Genomic DNA, 17009 nt, shown 5'->3' on the forward strand with positions numbered 1-17009 from the left:
CTTTAAAGAGCCACTTGCAGGTAACATTTTTTGCAAGGCACGCACACGTTGGACATACGTGCGTTCAAAACTAACTGACTGTGTGTTGAAAAGTGGTTGGGACATAAGGACTTAGATAATTTTTTTTTAAATGTTTTTTTTAACATATGCACTTACTGGCATTAGGGGATTGCATGAGGTCATAGTAGATCATTACAGTCATTGAAAAATTGCATAATGGAGCATCAAATTTCATTCTATCTCATTTGTAAGGTAACATTTCTTGGCGCAAGCTATTTTTTAGCACATTTTAAACTATTTCTTCTTTTAAAAAGTGATGGGGACAAAACTTGTTATTTCAAAAAGTGTAAACGACACCTATGAGAATTATATTCCCGGCAGTCTGGAAAAGGTGTGTGTCATTTATAGTACAAAATATGCTTGAACGCATGCAAAAATACATTTTTAATAAATTAATAATAATGATAACAGCATATAATACTGTTATCCATGCCTTTATGAGTAAATATATGATATTTTTAAATCCTATACCAGATGCCAGGGATAAAGGACTCCAAATCTCAGTATTTTTCCCAAATCTTGGCTTCGGTCCTGACTATAACCTCATTATACTAGCAAATGAACGGGTATTATTCTTATTTATTAGTATTTATGTATTGCCATGTCTTCCATCTGAAACTGCCCACATCCTTTCCTCTGGTGACATCAGGTGTGTAGGTGTTCGGGAAGTACGAGGGCTCCCTGAAGGCAGCACCAGCCCACATAATGCTCCTCTTCAGCACTGGGAGCAGCGGGCCAGCCTGCAGAGCTCTTCCGGAGGCGGATAATCCCCATCCCTCTACACCAAGTCCTAATGCAATCAGGAAGGGATTGCCATAACTCACCTCCAGGGAAACACGTTTTGGAGGCAAATTGCGAAGTGACGACCCCCAGAAGTCCAGTGTGAGGAGGAGAAGAGGGAGAAGACGAGCACAGAGATGGATATTTGCGTCTCACATTTTCTTCACTGTGTTCACAGCAGAGCCTGACACTGATAAAGCCGATCCTCTCTGTATAATGTGACAGCTGCTGTCGCATTTTCACCCAGTTTTTCCAGGAGAGAAACTACTGAAGGAACAAAAAACCTCTGCTTACATTTTCCTCACATCAGCAGCCATGGCGACCTACAGTCTGGTTTTAACTTTCGTTATTGCGGCTTTTTGGCGGGTCAGCTGCGTACCACAAACTCTTCCTTCACCCGCGACGCAGTTAAATTCAACATCATCATCATCCATCATCAGCAGCGAGGATGGACTGACGGGTAATGTGACAGATGCCGCCGTGGGATCCCGGATTTCATCTCTCATGACGCATCTGCCAACTCTGAAAAACATTGTTATTTTCATCTGCGTGTTAACAGCTGCTCTCATCACAGTCCTGGTCATCAAAGTGATCAGGTAAGGCAGGTTGATGCATGAGCTGGTTTTCTCTGTATAGATTTTTTTACTGTACTGGTCTGTCGTGATGCGTTTAAATGTCAGCAGTCTTTCCTGGTTGAATGAATCGATTAGGAGCATGTGGTTGCCTGGAGGAAAGAAAAGGTCTGGGGCCTATTAATAATAAGGCTCCTAGAGGGAGTTGAGTAAGCAGCCTGCTGTTTCTAGTCTGTCTTATGTGTTTGTGACAGTCAAGTTAATTTAATTGATGATATATACTGTGGAGTTTATCACCAGCACCTCTGCATTTTATCTTTTATCTGTAGGGCTGCAGATCATGATACATTTAATGCTGAATAATCGGTCAGTGATTTCATTTTGTCTGTAAAATATCATGAAAAGTGTGAAAATGTGTCTGTCACAAGTCCCCAGAGCCCACAGTGACACGAAACTGGGGGGAAAAACAGGTGTAATCACACAATTATGTTTGTCCTTTTCAGAGTTGATTTCATCAGCGTAAAAACATTAGGCGGTCATGACTCTACTTACAGCCAGTTTGAGCATTAATATGATTGCAAAAACCTCAGATTTGTTACCAGTCTAATCCTCGCCATCTGGAGGAACTAAAAATGGCTTCACAGCTGATGTTGTGGTGTAGCCAGTCAGCCCTTAAATGATTTGATTCTGTTTGTTGTGTCGTCTCATGTCTGGCACCGGTTCCCTTTTTTCCCACAGATCTGGCAGACGGATCAGGAAAACACGTAAATATGACATCATAACGACACCTGCGGAGCGCGTAGAGATGGCCCCTCTTAATGAGGAGAACGATGAAGACGATGACTCAACCCTCTTTGATGTCAAATACAGGTTTGTTCTCTTTTAATTACTTTAAGCGGTGGGAGGTTCATGCAGCAGATGTTCATGGTGTTTTGAAGCCAAATCAAACTTTTTCTTTTTCTTTTGTTTCCGCTGGCCAAGTGAGAACAACTGTGGGTTCAGTCCCATTGAAAAAGTTGTGTATAACTCCCTAAATGGTTACAGCGCAGCTACTGACCACAGTAAAGCGTGATAATGAACACTATGGCCTTTTATTGTGACAGGAATCTTATCAGCGCAGTATAAGACTATGAGAATTTTAGTCTTTCTTTGTCAGAGTTTGACTTTATCAAACAGATTTAAAGAAATCTAAACCATTTTTAGTGTTTTTGTACTTTAAAATGACCTGATTTTGCTGCTCTTACAGTTTGTAACTTATCTTACTTGTCACCATTGTAGTCATTAACCGTTTAACCTTCATTTCCCTATAAGTAAATCACCTTGTGAGTCTGTTTTGACTATCTATCTTTGCAGGGAGGCACATGCTAGCTTGTGCTTCTAAAGAAGCTGTAACAGTCTCTCACTTATTTTAGTAAATATCTAATGTCTACCACTTAAAGATGCAATATGTAGGAACTGTCTACCTGTCAAATCTATACTCAAAACCAATAGGGGGGAAGCATATCACCAGAGTAAACGCTGCCCGGCTCCGACTGGTAGCTCGGGGACCAGCCGAGTATAAGTGTGTACACCGCTAGCACCGGAACAAGCTGCGGCTAGCTGGTTAGCATGCTAACTTAAGCAGACACAGAAATCATAATGTCAAAATTGCGATTAATTCACATTCTGACGATCATTTTAGTGACTTTTTGAATGTTTTCAACCAGAATTCTTACTTTGATATGAAGCAGTCAGGAGGGTTCATACAAAGTCTTACAAGTTTGGAAAATCCTTTAATTTATCCGTTATGTTTTCAAGGTTAGCGATATGCTTGATTCAGATATATTCCTTTGAGAAATGCTTGATTTTTCAACACAGTCTGGTGTTGTATCTACACAATCATTCATAGAAACCAAAACTCTATAAAGGAATTCTGTAAATGTACTTTTCGCAGTTGCATTTTTCACAGTTGAGCTGATAAAGGCTTCAGGAGTCTTGAAAGTGCTTGAAAAGTGCTGATATTTTACTCTTGAAAAGCTGAATGAACCCTGAATGAGACGCAGTACAAAAGCACACAGACCTAACAGGAATAACTATGTGAAAGTGTGCATTAAAACAGGTATTTGCACTTCTTGCTCTGCCTGAAGAAACACGCTACTTTAGAGAAACACTTTCAGCTCTGGCAGCGCTGACATTAGGTTTCACCCTTCCGTCCTTTCTATTGTTCTTTAACATACAACCACTTCCTCAAAGGAAGGCATGAGGCCCTGTTTACCTGACATTCTGGACTTCCAAGTAAGACAGGACTCAGCAGCAGGCGAACATATTTCCTTGTTGCCGTGTGGACAGTAACACCGCATGAAATTCAATGAAGTAACCGTGTTTTTTCCCTTTTTTTCCAGGTGAATCCCAGCATGGACATCAATATTTGAGAACTCCTGTTTTGCCCCCGAGACAACTCAAGTGATTATTTTTTGTGTTGCCAAGTCTGACCAAAATCAGCAACTTCATACGCAGCTTGTGCATGGCTTTTTATCCGTGTTTGAAGGACTGGAGCCGCATAGATATCATTGTTTTGCTGATTTACTGATCATGTGGCCCAAAATAACCTGCCCGATTCTTCCTCATATTAAATCAGGATGCTTCATGCTGTGACCTTTCCTCCGAAGTCGTTCAGTAATCAGGCTGTTAGGGACTTGTCTTCATAACAACTCGTGTTTTGTTTTTTGTTTTTTTACACTTTGTGACCATTTTTGTTATTTACATTTAGTTTTTACACTTGAGCGACGGTATGTTGGGCTGGGGAGTTCATAGTAGGAGGAGAAAATGCCTACTCTGTCCGTATTTAAATGCAGGATTAATCACTCTTTGTGATTGGAGTGAATATGTAATCTTTAAATAAATACTGGCTGGCCACTAAAGACCATCATCTAACGCATAAAATGTTAACAAATAATATTGTGCAGAGAATACTTTATTCAGATGTAAAATGTGCACAATCTGAAGGATCTATCTATAATATACAGTAATTGATATTTTTAACTAAACTTTCATACCAAATATATTTCTATCTACTAACCACTTTATTGTGCATATATACTGAAGGCTTTCTGTCCTCATGTATGGAGTAAGCGTATATTTTTTTACCGTGTGTTGTTTTAGACAGTCCTATTTTGCTGCTATCTCAGCTGAAGATTTACGTTTTCAAAGGTTCATATTGATGAAAAGCTCAAAGAATATTGTCAGGACGTATTTGTGAGGTGTTTGTGGAATATGTCCGTTTGCTCTGAATGTGAATGCTGTAATCTGTTGTGATCAGGTGTGTTCAATCATGTGACGACTGCATTTAATCAAGTAACCACTGAAGGATGTTTAAACAGTGATTTAGTTACAGTAGTCGACATGAACCCAGTGTCTTATTTTCTAAATGAAAACAATGTTATGTCACATTTTTATGGCCATTTTTCCTAAACAGTTGCTTCTCTGTTCCACAGATTCTGCTAGAAAGAGATCAGTTACATAATTTATGCCCTCCTCATCTAATATGATTTTCCTGGGCACTCAATTAATTAAATTTTGGTATTTTAAGTGCAGGGTTAGCATGCAAAGAGACAAACCAGAACCAAACCGAAGTCCAGTGTATTGTTCGTTAAGTACAGTCATTACTGGCTTTGACTTTTGATGGAAATGTTTTGAAATTTGAGTTTAAAGGGGCCCAATTTAGTTTTGGAAAAGAAAACTAGCTGTTGTGTTTGAAGCTGGAAAGGTGGCAGGGTCCGCCACATATAAACAAAGTAAAACAGTATGAAACTGTGTTGTCCTGTAAGGCCCGTTTATGAAAACGATGAGAGTTTGTTTAGGCATAAAAATCAGTCAATGAAGATCTTTCCCCTCTGATTTCTAACTTTCTTCCAAAACTACATAGTGCACCTTTTTAAAATGGAGGTTTTACCTGATACTACATCCTCTCGTGACTCGGCCCATTAGATCTTAAGTCCTAAATTACTAATACAAAAGTCGGATTTAAAGTAAATGAAAGAAAAGGTTTTCAAACCTTCCTCGTCTCCGTCCTCAATCTAAATGTGATCAAAGTAACATTTCAACAATGCAGAGTAAACCTAGATTAGTTTTCTGCACCAGATGTGAGTGTCGTAGGTGACCTTCTGTTTTAATCCAGACTGATATTTGATAGTGCACCACAGCCTGCAGGTGCAGCTGTCTGCAAATGACCTCCAGCCAAACAGAAAAAAAAAAAAAAGAAACTAACTGCACGGTTCAATCTTGTACAACCTATTCCACATTTTCTTTCCAGGAGAAAGAACATTGTGTATTTTTCTTTGTTATTGCCATTCACAGGGGACTGGGTACATTTGTCGTCACTGTTAGATCTACAAGTGGTATGTGGGAGTGTGTGTGAATGTGTTGAATCAAACTTTCAGCCATGTTTTTGATTGCTGGCTGCAGACTTTGTGACCTCTGTTCCTGTCAGTGTTTTGTCATGTTCCACTGATTGTACAGATCCATTTTTGTGCCTCCGCACAAGTATTTTGACCCTTTTACAGTTAACTTCTTTCATCCTGGCAAACGTCTTCTGTTTTATCTTTAGTCGTGCGTGAAATTGTGGAAAAAGCCTGCTCATTTACAGACGCTAATGCTGGACTTTTATTAGATTTCACCGAATCATCCGCCGCAGAAAGTTCCTCTTGTAAAATGAATCAAAGTCATTGTGGTAGCTATTCGAGGACTAGTTAATCACCCCTGTCCCACATTTAAACCAGAAAAAGTTCAATGTTCACACTGTTTTTTGGAAGTTTATTGAAAACAAGTCCCCGCTTGGTTTTTGACACAGAGATGTTATGTGTACCCACAGCTGTTTCCTCAGTTTCCATGTTCTTTGAAAAACACTACTGAAATAAAATTGCTTCCTTTGAAGTGTTAACTCATTTTTAAGGGAGAGGCTGGAAGTGTTATTTTTTCCATTCTGGTCTTTTGTGTATCTTCTTTTTGCCACAGGAAAGTACATTCACTTTGTCATAACCTCACAATTTAAGTGTCGTTAAGTCATTCTGAATATTTTTAAATACAAAGATTGAAATATGCTTAAGTTGTATGTATCAAGACAAGACAAACATGCAGAGAGCTAACATCTGTCGGCTGGAAAACATGTTAACATACAGTATACATGATAAAAAAGGTAAACTATACAGCACAGTCCCCACAGAAGCTACATGTCAGTAGAAAGTTATCTAAACTGAGACAAATTCCAGATTCTGGGTTAATTAACTTAATTGTGTTGGTCACAGAATGTTGCTATTTTTGCCAAGCTCAGACAAGCCTCAACAAATAAACCTTTCATTGCTTCAGACTGCTGACGTCTCTGGTACAACTTTCATGTTTATTCTTAACAGGCAGCGTAGTGCTACACGCAAGTCAACAGGCGCATTCTGTCAAAACAGAGCACTTTCATGGACAAATGAGTGGAAGCACATGAGAGGCTGCTTGTTTAGCTGCAGAGGCTCTTTGAATATTCCAAATACTTCGGGCAATTTTTTTATTCAAAGAGGCATTTTGTTGTGGAGAAATACGCAAAAATGTTTGACTGAAAGCCCAGAAGTAAAAAATACAAACTAAAAAACTCTTCAACCTCAGGACTTTTACTGAGTTGGAGCTTGGCGGTACACAAATATAATCCGAACAATCACTGAAGGTGCACTGTGTAGTTGTTTGGGAACAAACTTTAATCAGAAGAGACAAAATCTTAACCGATTGATTTTCCACGCTTAGATAAACTAAATAATCAAGCTGTCTCTGCTTTCATGACTGAATAAACTGAATTTCATACTGTTTTACTGTTTATATTTGGCAGAGCCTGCCACCTTTCTAGCTTCAAACAGTGTTCTGGGGACCTGATTTTCCTCTGAGAACAACTTGTTTATTCAGTTATGGAAATATAAAATTCTTCTGAGTTTGTATTATTCCCTCATTTTCTGAGTTTCTGAACTTATTTTCTAAAACTACATAGTGCACCTTTGAACTGATGTTTTGGTTTGACAAATCGGTTAAAAAAAACACAATAATGAGTTTCTTCCCTGACAAAACTCCAGTAAAATCAGTTTTTTCTTACACATTTGCTAAGTTGTATTGTTGTTTATCCACACTCAAGAAATGATTTGCCTTAAACGTTGACTTCCAGTACTTTAATTACATATACATTTCCCAATTTTATTACATAAGTTCAAATGTAAAGTTTCACATTTAATGATAATTCTTCCTATAACATTGTGTCAATGTGAATAGGTTAAACAACTTAGTCTTCAAGTGCTTATTATTGGTATAAGTATCATACATAAAATGTCTCCAGTGATAAATCACACATCTGCTTTGGCTGAACATGACAGAAAACCCTTTGCATGTAATTTGACATTGACGATTAAATGTAGATGTAATCAAAGTACTTCATCGTTTTAGGCAAATCCTTTTTTTGAGCTCATATCACGGTTTCAGAAGCGAGTCTCACTTTTAAACAATCATGTAATGCTTCATTTTCCTCATCCTGTGAAGGAAAAACTTGGATAAACCCTGAACATTTTTACGTCTGGACGTGTAAAAGGTCCAATTTAAATGTATTGTTTATAGGCACAAATTACTGGCAGCTTCAATCAAATCTATAAACATCTGCATCAACCTACACGAGTACATTATCTCAAACGAATAAAGGCAACAAAGTTATCAGCGTCAGTACATTGAAATGGTTGTTAACTGTGACGAGGAATTAATTTAAAGCACGTTAAGGGGCTCGTTTCTCACAGAACTTGTAAGAATATCACCGATACATTCATTAAAAACTAGAAGCTTCTTTTCTACCGCTACGTAACCACAGTCTGTGCAGAAAAACAGGGCTGGTGCTCTTTGAGTTAGCAAAGTGAGTGTACTGTCGGCAGAGTCTGTGTAAACATTCTTATGTGAACAGCTGGTACACTCCTTCTTTATCTTCACCGAGGCTGGATACAATTCAGCGTGCTTCCACTCAAGGTGACCCAACCTTATCACGTGGCAGTTCTGGTCGACTGGACTCAGTGAATTTTTGCTTGTGAATCACCTGTTTTACTGTGAACAGCAGTTAAGGTGCTTTATAAGGAGCTACAAAAGCATAAAACGTTCTCTATCAGAAGGAAAATGTGTAATCACGGGTCGAGCATTACACCAACATCCCAATCAAACGGGTTTGTCGTATTAAAAACTAATTTAAACAGGTGACCTACATTTTCTCTTACCCTCCTTCTCCCTGATTATTAAGTGCTTCCATCTTGTGGCCCAAACAGTGACTCACAGCAGCCATTAATTCAGCAGCTCTTCATGCTTTGACATGCTGGGTTAAATTAAAACAATATTAACAGAGCCCTTTCGTGCCATGAGGTGGGGATATTAATTTGTGTCATCTCATTAATTGAAAAAACAAATATGTGTTCTGAATGCTTCACTTGTAACCATTACTGGAAACCCCCGATGGAGTGTGAGAGCTTAAAGTCAGCTTTTTGAGGGCCAACAGATGGACATGACGGGATCTAGACGGGTCGCACCATTGCTTTTTAAGGTCGCCGTAGAAATCTCATTAAAAGTTAAAACACACCAGTGAGAACGAGTCACTAAAAGAGCCCCGGAATAGAAAAACGTTCATTCCAAATTACTGAAAATAAGTTAATTCAAGTTTCATAAAAGAGTAACAAGAAACTGTCCGTGCAGAGTCTGCTCAGTGGTTTCCATGGAGATCACCCCTCCCATTCAGCTATTTGCTCGGGAGCTCCGTCTGTGGCCTCCTCTCCACATCGCAGGTCCCAGTGTGGAGCCGGAGCGCCCCCTGTCTGTGCAACGTGCTCAGGGTCCTGAACTCCAGGGGCATGGTGTGAGGACTGGAGCTGGATGTGTACTCGTACTTCAGAGTATCGTAGTAGTGGTACTTGACCGGTTTGCTGTGCGGGTCGAGCGGGAAGGGCCAGAAGCCGTAAAGGTGGATCTCTTCGCAGAAGCGGGTGGCCATCGTGTACATGAGGAGGCCGGTGGTCGGCCGCTTGATGTGGACGTTGTTGGTCAGCCAATACCTGTTGGAATAAGACACAGATTAGCTGCATTGGATGACACAGTTATTGTCTCCTAAACTAGAAATACAGCTACAGACAGAATCTGTTCAAGGTCTCTGGATCTGTTTTTTATAATCTCATTCACTAAGACCATTCTCCCACTGGGTTTGGATATTAAGCCGGATATACAGCATGCTGGAGCGCACAGAGAGAGGCTGAATCCTAAAACAGTCACACAAGTTAAAATGTAGAGCCTGCCAGACATGTTTACTCTGTTGTGGACCACCAAATTGCACCTTAAGAGCCTTCTGCTCACAGAAAATCAATAAGTGACCATTTTGTTTTCTTCTTCTTTTTGCTCAGTGGATGAACGGCAAATAACCCACCCTCTTAACAAGCCATTTAGTCTAAAAGTCTGAAAATCTGACTCTTTAACTAAAGCCAGTTATTTGTCATTTATAAAGCAAAAACACTAAGCGCTCTCTGGTTCCTGCTTCTCTGATATGAAGCCTTGCTGCTCCTCTCTGTTTTATATAATTGTAAAATGAATACAATTGTGTTTTGCCCTGTTTACTGGACATAATAAGCCATCTTGAGATGCCATTTCAGGCTCGAGAAAATGGCATTTTTCCACCATTCTCTGACATTTCTCTCTTCCTGCAGCCCTATTGTTAAGACAGTGAAACAAGATTATTCCACACATTTCCAATTCACAACAAACTGGCTCACACTTCTTGAATTTAGTGCCATTCTCTTGATACCAGTGCCGCCATCTGCACAGGAGACAAAGATTTTCTGTTCGTCCAGTTTCTAACAAAGACACTTCTGATATAATGGAAACTAAACTGTGAAAAGTGGATTCATCTCGGCACATTGTCAGAGCGTTTTCCTGTACGTTTCTTATCTTTCTCACCCCTCGCAGTCTGAATGTCAGATTAAATTACCTTTTGTGCGTTTGCTGAGCACATACTATATGTTCTTTTACCGCAGCAGACCTTTAACACAACAGTGGCGCCCCTCTGCACAATAGCATTCTTCAACTTTCGGTGACCTACGAGCTGCTATGACATTGAGATACCGCATGCTGGTCCCAGGAGCAGCCGATCAGATGTTCACTTGCTCTAACTTCATTTTCCTTTCCAGTCACTAGCCCATTTCTCCAGCCTCGGGGCTACCCGCCGCCTCCTGCGGCTGTGCACTCTGTGGTTAGTGTGGAAGGTCGTGTTGAGATGCAGAGGATGTACTATTTAAAGCTGTTCATGTGCCGTGAAGGGCAAACAGCGGGCAGGTTTACAGTCCGACTCAACACTACAGCAGGTGATAAGCATTTTAATAAGCAGAGGAGGTGGTCTAATTATCAGTGAAACGGTCTGATGTGGAGTATGAATATGAGCTTTGTCCTCTGCTGCACCTGATGGGGATTTAAGATTCAGCCTTTACTGAGAAAAAGAGAAGTTCATTTATCAGACAACACTATAAAAAGAACAGAGGTATGTGTTTCTTATCCAGCTAGATTTCTGGCTAATTATTTTCTCTTGTAAAACGCTGATCTTCCAGACTGTGAAACTACATGGCCCAGTTTTACCCCACTGCAATACCGAGTGTTAGTTGGGGCATACAAAATGACATTTTTGGTCACCGACCAGCGGTGGCTGGTTTGAACAATGCAGGAAAGACCCGGAGCAGAGTCTGGTTGTGATGAGAGAGAGAGGCGACGACAGCAGAAAAATTTGCAGAGAGGGATTTTATAAAAGCCTGAAGGCAGCGGAGGCTGTATTTGACAAAAAGCAAAAAGGATACTTGACCGGCTCGAAAATCACCACTTTGGTGCAACAGCTACTGAATGAGACTGTAGCTCTGTCACCGTGATGTTGACATTTGCGTGTTTTTGAGTGAAATGTCTCACCAGCTACTGGATGGGTTGTAATGTTAGTTGGTACAGACTTCCCCGTTAGAATAAATTCAGGGCAGAATTTTAATTTGTCCAGTGCTTCAGTTTATGAGCGAATACCTGCAAAAGTAAGAATATTCCCACCAGCATCAGCTGTAATCTGTGGTTAGTGCTACGTAGCAAATGTTAGCATGCTAAAACACTAAACTTAAATGGTGATTATGGTAACCATACTGCAAAACATTAGGATATTAGCTCGTCATTGTGAGCATGTTAGCATGCTAACATTGGCAATTAGCTAAAAGCACAGCTGTGCATCAGTCTAGTCAGTTGCAGGCTTTTAAACTCTGTGTGGGAGTGTCCTTACAGAGTCGTTAAGTACACGCGCGAGCTCTGAGTTTCAGAGTCATTAGGGCCACTTGTGGGTCGTTGACCCAACCGGTCTTCATGTGGCTAGGCTCACCTAGCCCTAGCAACCCACGTGAAGGCTCAGAGCTCACACGTGTCCTTAACGACTCTGTAAGGACACTCCCACACAGAGTTTAAAAGCCTGCAACTCCCCATCCAGGGTTTAATACATGTGTTCAAGATGTGTGTTGAATAATTTACACCTTTCCTATCGTATCGTGTAAGTTATACCATTTCATACCATTGGCCCAGCTTGTGGCCTAATGCGTCACCGTTTTTATAGAGCATCTTTAGTACAGCCTCATGAGGCTGCTAGTATGGTTACAGTGTGGATTAAACAAAATGTGGTAATTAGTCAGCTTTAGAGGTGTTGTGAGGTACATTTTGTAACTTTTTTGAACGGAGCGCGGCTAGCTTTGAACCCCTTTTTTCAGAAGTTAATTGCCTCGTGGCTCCTGCTTCTTGATTGACACACTAGGCTATAGTATTGATCTTCTCATCTCATCCTCTGCAAGATGCAAAGAAGCACATTTCACAAAATGTTTGAGTATTTGTTTAAGAGCGACAGAGACATCTCAGAGAGATCCTCGCACACAAATCAAACAGAAAATAGACTGATAAAATAGACCGAATCAAACAAACGAAGACGGATTGAGGCTTAATCGAGACAGATTTGGTGAGACGACTCGAGGTGCACCCTGACTGAAGCGAGATCAGAGTCGCGTTCTCGCTCTGACTGGTGATCAGCTTTAATGCTCTGTGTAAAAATAGCCACCTGGGCTGCAGATTAGAGTTTGCCAGCCCCTTGATTATGCTGCTCACAGGTGTTCTTATGAGAGACGGCACAGCAGGAGCAGCTGCATCTTACCCTCTGACAGCGTGGAGAAGCCGCAGTGAGGGGAAGGCGGTGCGTACATCCACGGTGTGCAGCAGGATGAGACGGAGGGCCCACTCCACGCGCTCCTCTCCCCCCTTGGCCATGAAGGCTGGGATCCACAGCACACTACCGCTGAGGCTTTGAAGACGCTGCAAGAACCGATCCCTCCACTCTTCGGTTACCAGGTCCTGGAAGGCCCGCTGGACCACCGAAGGGTTCATGGTCACCAAGTTGGTCCGCCACCCCACGTCACGATAGTAGTCCTCCACTGGTGCCAGGTTACACCTGAGGACAAGCAGGCACAGGTCGATCAATTTCATATAAGAAATTATTTTCTATAGACAAATATCTTTTAATCACTGTGTCTTGGTCTATTGTTCTGAACTTCTCTTTCATTTTCTCTTCCGAAGGGTTTTATTTGCCGTTTTGAGTTTTTGAGAACCTTCATCAACCTGGTGATATTTGGCGATATTAACAAAATTGAATCCAGTGTTTAGAGTTTTACATGAATAGTTCTTCGGAGGGGTCCATCACATAGTTAACACTCCTAATTCTCCCACAAGTTTTCCTCTCCCTTTTTTAGATTTAGTGACTAATAAAGTGATGACATCCCACATCCCTTCGCACTTTCTTCTTTTGAATACACTGAGGTAGGAAGAACCCAAAATATCTCTGCATGTAGTGGGCTGTTGTCAAGACTTAATTTAACAAATCTGATAGGAAACTTTGTGAGTGTTCAGCCTATTAGTTACTTTTTCTCCTGGTTGGCAGCACCCAATGTAGACTTACCGTGATGTCACCCATTAGTTCATTGAGTACCATTTTAAAGCTTCAGGTCTGGCATTACGGACATCACCATCTTGTTTTGGGGTTTTTCGGAGCTCGTAGCGACCATATGTGGATGAGACAGTGGAGCTAGGGAGCTATAATATCCAAAATTAACATCATGCTGTGTTGAAGAAGACTTCAAACTAGCCATTTTCTCATTAGCTTACATACAATCAGACTTCTTTTTGCAACCGGTGGATTTGCCCCCTGCTGGCCATTAGAAGGAGCGCAGTTTTGAGGCACTTTTGCGTTGGCTTCACTTTTCAGACCGTGAAGCTCCGTCCATGTCAGTGGTAACACAAAAAAAGTGGTATGACAAAGTAAAACAAACGTCTGAATAAGTTATCGGGGAGCCGTTAATGCGGATACTTCAACACCAGACAGGAACATCAGTGCAGTTTATATGCTGTGTTCCTCACAGTTACCAGACTCTCAAGTGAGCTTAAATGAGAGCTAAAAACGTAAACTTTACAATAATATGAACTACTTTTTCAAACATCTTTACTAAATTTTGTAACTTTCAGTGGCACCAATAACTCGACTATACTCCACCGAGCACTGAAACTGTTCTGGCAGGTCTTGTTGGCCCGACACTTTTACTCAGACACTATAATTTTGTTTTCTTTCTTGAATTTATCACCCATCTGTCCGTGTCCTCAAGCTCGTCAAACTACATTCCCTTGCAGAAATTTCTAGCAGGAGTGAAATAAAGCAGAAAATACAAGGTAAGTTCTGCAGAAAAAGCAGAGGATGGCATTTTGTTAATCAATGTTAACCCTGGCCTCTAAATAAATGCCAGAAAACACACACACAAAAGGCGGTAATTATCTTCATGGTGACGCATCTCTAGTCTCTAAACAATATGGCAGGGAAAGACACACAGGACGGCTTTTTTTTTGTAATAACACACACACACGGTGTAGCTGCACAACATCAGCTTTTCAGATAATCCGATGTTTGTTTTTAACGGTTTGTTTAGTTAAGAAGAAGCAAAATAAAACGTTATTCCTCATTTTATCTGAAAAATTGTGAATCTGATAGACATTGTCACTGAGCAGAGCTCAGCGGTTGCTGTCAATACTATGACAGCTCCATTATATTATCATATCACTGAGCTGAAATCATCTGATAATAGTACCCCAAACACTGTCAACCTACTTTTGTGGAAACAGAGTGTAGGGCAGAGATCTATATTTAGCTGAGACATTATCTCCCTATCTGATACGTGAATACCCGAGCAAATTCCTCAGCTTCTCAAAATGCCACATTCCCTGTTGTCTGCCTTCAGCCAGCCATTACCGCCCTGCCCGGGCATTATTATCATGCTGCCGGAGTCTACAATTCATGACCTCTTCTTCCTCATCAGCATTACATGGCGGCACTTAGAAAAGACAAGCCACACAGACAATAGGATCAACTTCAGAATGAAAAGGAGAAAAAAAGGGACATACACGGATTCTGAGGGCCCCGTTCAGCTATCGATCAATCAGCTCAATGAGGTGCCGCCACAGACAGCTACTTCCTGCTCCATTTATACATCAACATTAACGCCATTGATTTATGAGAGGATGTTTCTAACAGTGGATCCTCAGCATTTAGTGCACGTTTGCTTCGATCGCTCCTCGCTGTACACAGAATCCCAACAAGAATGTCTTTTTTTTTTTGCATTACAATATGACCCCAGCCAGATTTATGACGAGTATGAATAGTGATAAATAACCCCGCTCAGCGACTCCCAAACACAAAACAGAGCCGGCCCGATGGCTCCACAAACGCAATCCTCCGGTAAATGAGAGCGGGGACCCCTGAGAGAGTCGGCGTTTCTCAAACGAGCACAGTGTGTTTCTGCCGAACGCGAAAAAAGCTTTTCAAAATGTCAATTTAATGTATAATCATGCGTTTAATTGCTCGCAGTCTGCCAGCTCGTTCCCAACTTTAAATCACTGAAAAAGCTTTGACAGCTTTTTCAAACATGCAATTAATATATTTCCAGCTGTGTGAGCGCTGCCTCTAAACCTGAATTAAAACCGAGAACCGGGAGAAAGAGAAAGAATTGCAGTAAAGTGAGATAAACCTAAAACTGAAACTAATGTGCTATTCCATTTCAATAACGGTCCACTTTAACTCGCATGTTTCATAATTTATTTCAAGTGGAAATGCTTCCAGCACTGTAATCACTTGTGCCGTTTCCGCGGGCAAAAGAATAATACCTGATAACAAAGTCGTGAGAGTCGATCTCGGGTCCACAGCTGCTGTTCAGCAAGATCCCGGAGTTTCCCACAATGGCACAGCGCCTGTGATGTTGGTTCTTCATGGGGGATACAGTTGGCAGAAGACGGTAGAGATTCTCAGAGATGTTTGTGGTGCTGTGGCGATCAAACACATAGTGGATGATATCTCCCGGCTTCAGCGTGCCCTTCAGGATAGAGATGTCTCTCTCTGGATCAAGAAATCTGAGAATATTCTTCCTGCAGAAAAGAAAATATGCACTACAGTTATAAAAGACTCTGCCTGGTCTTGTGTGAAAATATCGAGCTAAATTGTGGAGAGCGGTGAGTGTGCCTGATGAGGTTGGAGAGGGTCTTGTTGAAGGTCCAGTTGCTCGAGGAGAGCTTGGCAGTGTTATTGTAGCTTGGACCGAGACGTTTTATTCCTTTGCTCGGTCTTGTCGAAGCAGTTGGATCTGCGTGAGCTGCAGCCTTTCTAAATGGGAAGGAAAAGAGGTGTTAGTGTTGATCCTTAAGAAAGAAAAGCTTTGTTATTTGCTCCACGTATCATTGTGTGAACTTCTTCTTTTCCCCCCCCAATTAAAGTTTGTTTTGTGTTTGGAGTTTCTCCGATCTGAGTCAGAGGTCTGAGAATAGAAGGTGTCAAATATTGTTAAGATTAAGATTGTTAAGATCTGAGACTAATTTGTGCTTTGGGGTTATACAAACAGTGGTGGTAGTAACAAAAGCTTGACTATTTTTATGCTACTTTATTCTTCTCCTGTTTTTCCATGGAGTCCAACTGATACTGTTGTTTTGGGAGCGCATCAACACACATTTTTGCAATGATCCCTAAAATGTGGTTTTCAAACACTTAGGCATGTAACAGGGGCCAGATAATTTACAGTTTAATGATTATAAACTACCACAAACATCTTTTTCTGCATTATGCTCTGTAAAAAGTATATACATATATACATATATATATATATATACATATATATATATATATATATACATATATATATATATATATATATATATATATATATATATATATATATATATATACATATATATATATATATATATATACATATATACATATACATATATATATATATACATACATATATATATATATATATATATACATATATATATATACATATATACATATATAGATACTGATATACATTATCTGTGATAGGCCAACATCGACCAACGATATCTCAGTTGGCTTGATTACAGTGTATAGGAAGATTTTACGTGCGAAGATAAAGTCAATACCAACAAAAACATAAAATGTCAGGGAATGTTATAGATTAA

General features: G+C 40.4%; 2 protein-coding genes across 2 annotated transcripts in view; one reads left to right on the forward strand and one right to left on the reverse strand.

The window, feature by feature from the left end:
* Positions 1-849: 849 nt before the first annotated feature.
* fam174b (family with sequence similarity 174 member B) lies at positions 850-6341 on the forward strand. Its single transcript, XM_073472210.1, has 3 exons — positions 850-1436; positions 2151-2282; positions 3794-6341. Exons 1-3 carry the CDS (start codon positions 1156-1158, stop codon positions 3795-3797), a joined length of 417 nt encoding a protein of 138 aa, XP_073328311.1. The 5' UTR covers positions 850-1155; the 3' UTR covers positions 3798-6341.
* A 788-nt stretch (positions 6342-7129) lies between these two features.
* Positions 7130-17009, reverse strand: part of st8sia2 (ST8 alpha-N-acetyl-neuraminide alpha-2,8-sialyltransferase 2) — a 13194-nt gene continuing 3314 nt past the window's right edge. The window contains exons 3-6 of the mRNA XM_073472209.1: positions 16036-16176; positions 15684-15941; positions 12637-12930; positions 7130-9490 (exon numbers count right to left, since the gene is read on the reverse strand). Coding sequence (XP_073328310.1) covers positions 9178-9490; positions 12637-12930; positions 15684-15941; positions 16036-16176 — 1006 coding nt within the window. The 3' untranslated portion in view covers positions 7130-9177. The remainder of the gene's footprint in view (positions 9491-12636; positions 12931-15683; positions 15942-16035; positions 16177-17009) is intronic.

The sequence above is a fragment of the Pagrus major genome, chromosome 8, assembly GCF_040436345.1.
Source record: "Pagrus major chromosome 8, Pma_NU_1.0".
NCBI classification, from domain to species: Eukaryota; Metazoa; Chordata; class Actinopteri; order Spariformes; family Sparidae; genus Pagrus; species Pagrus major.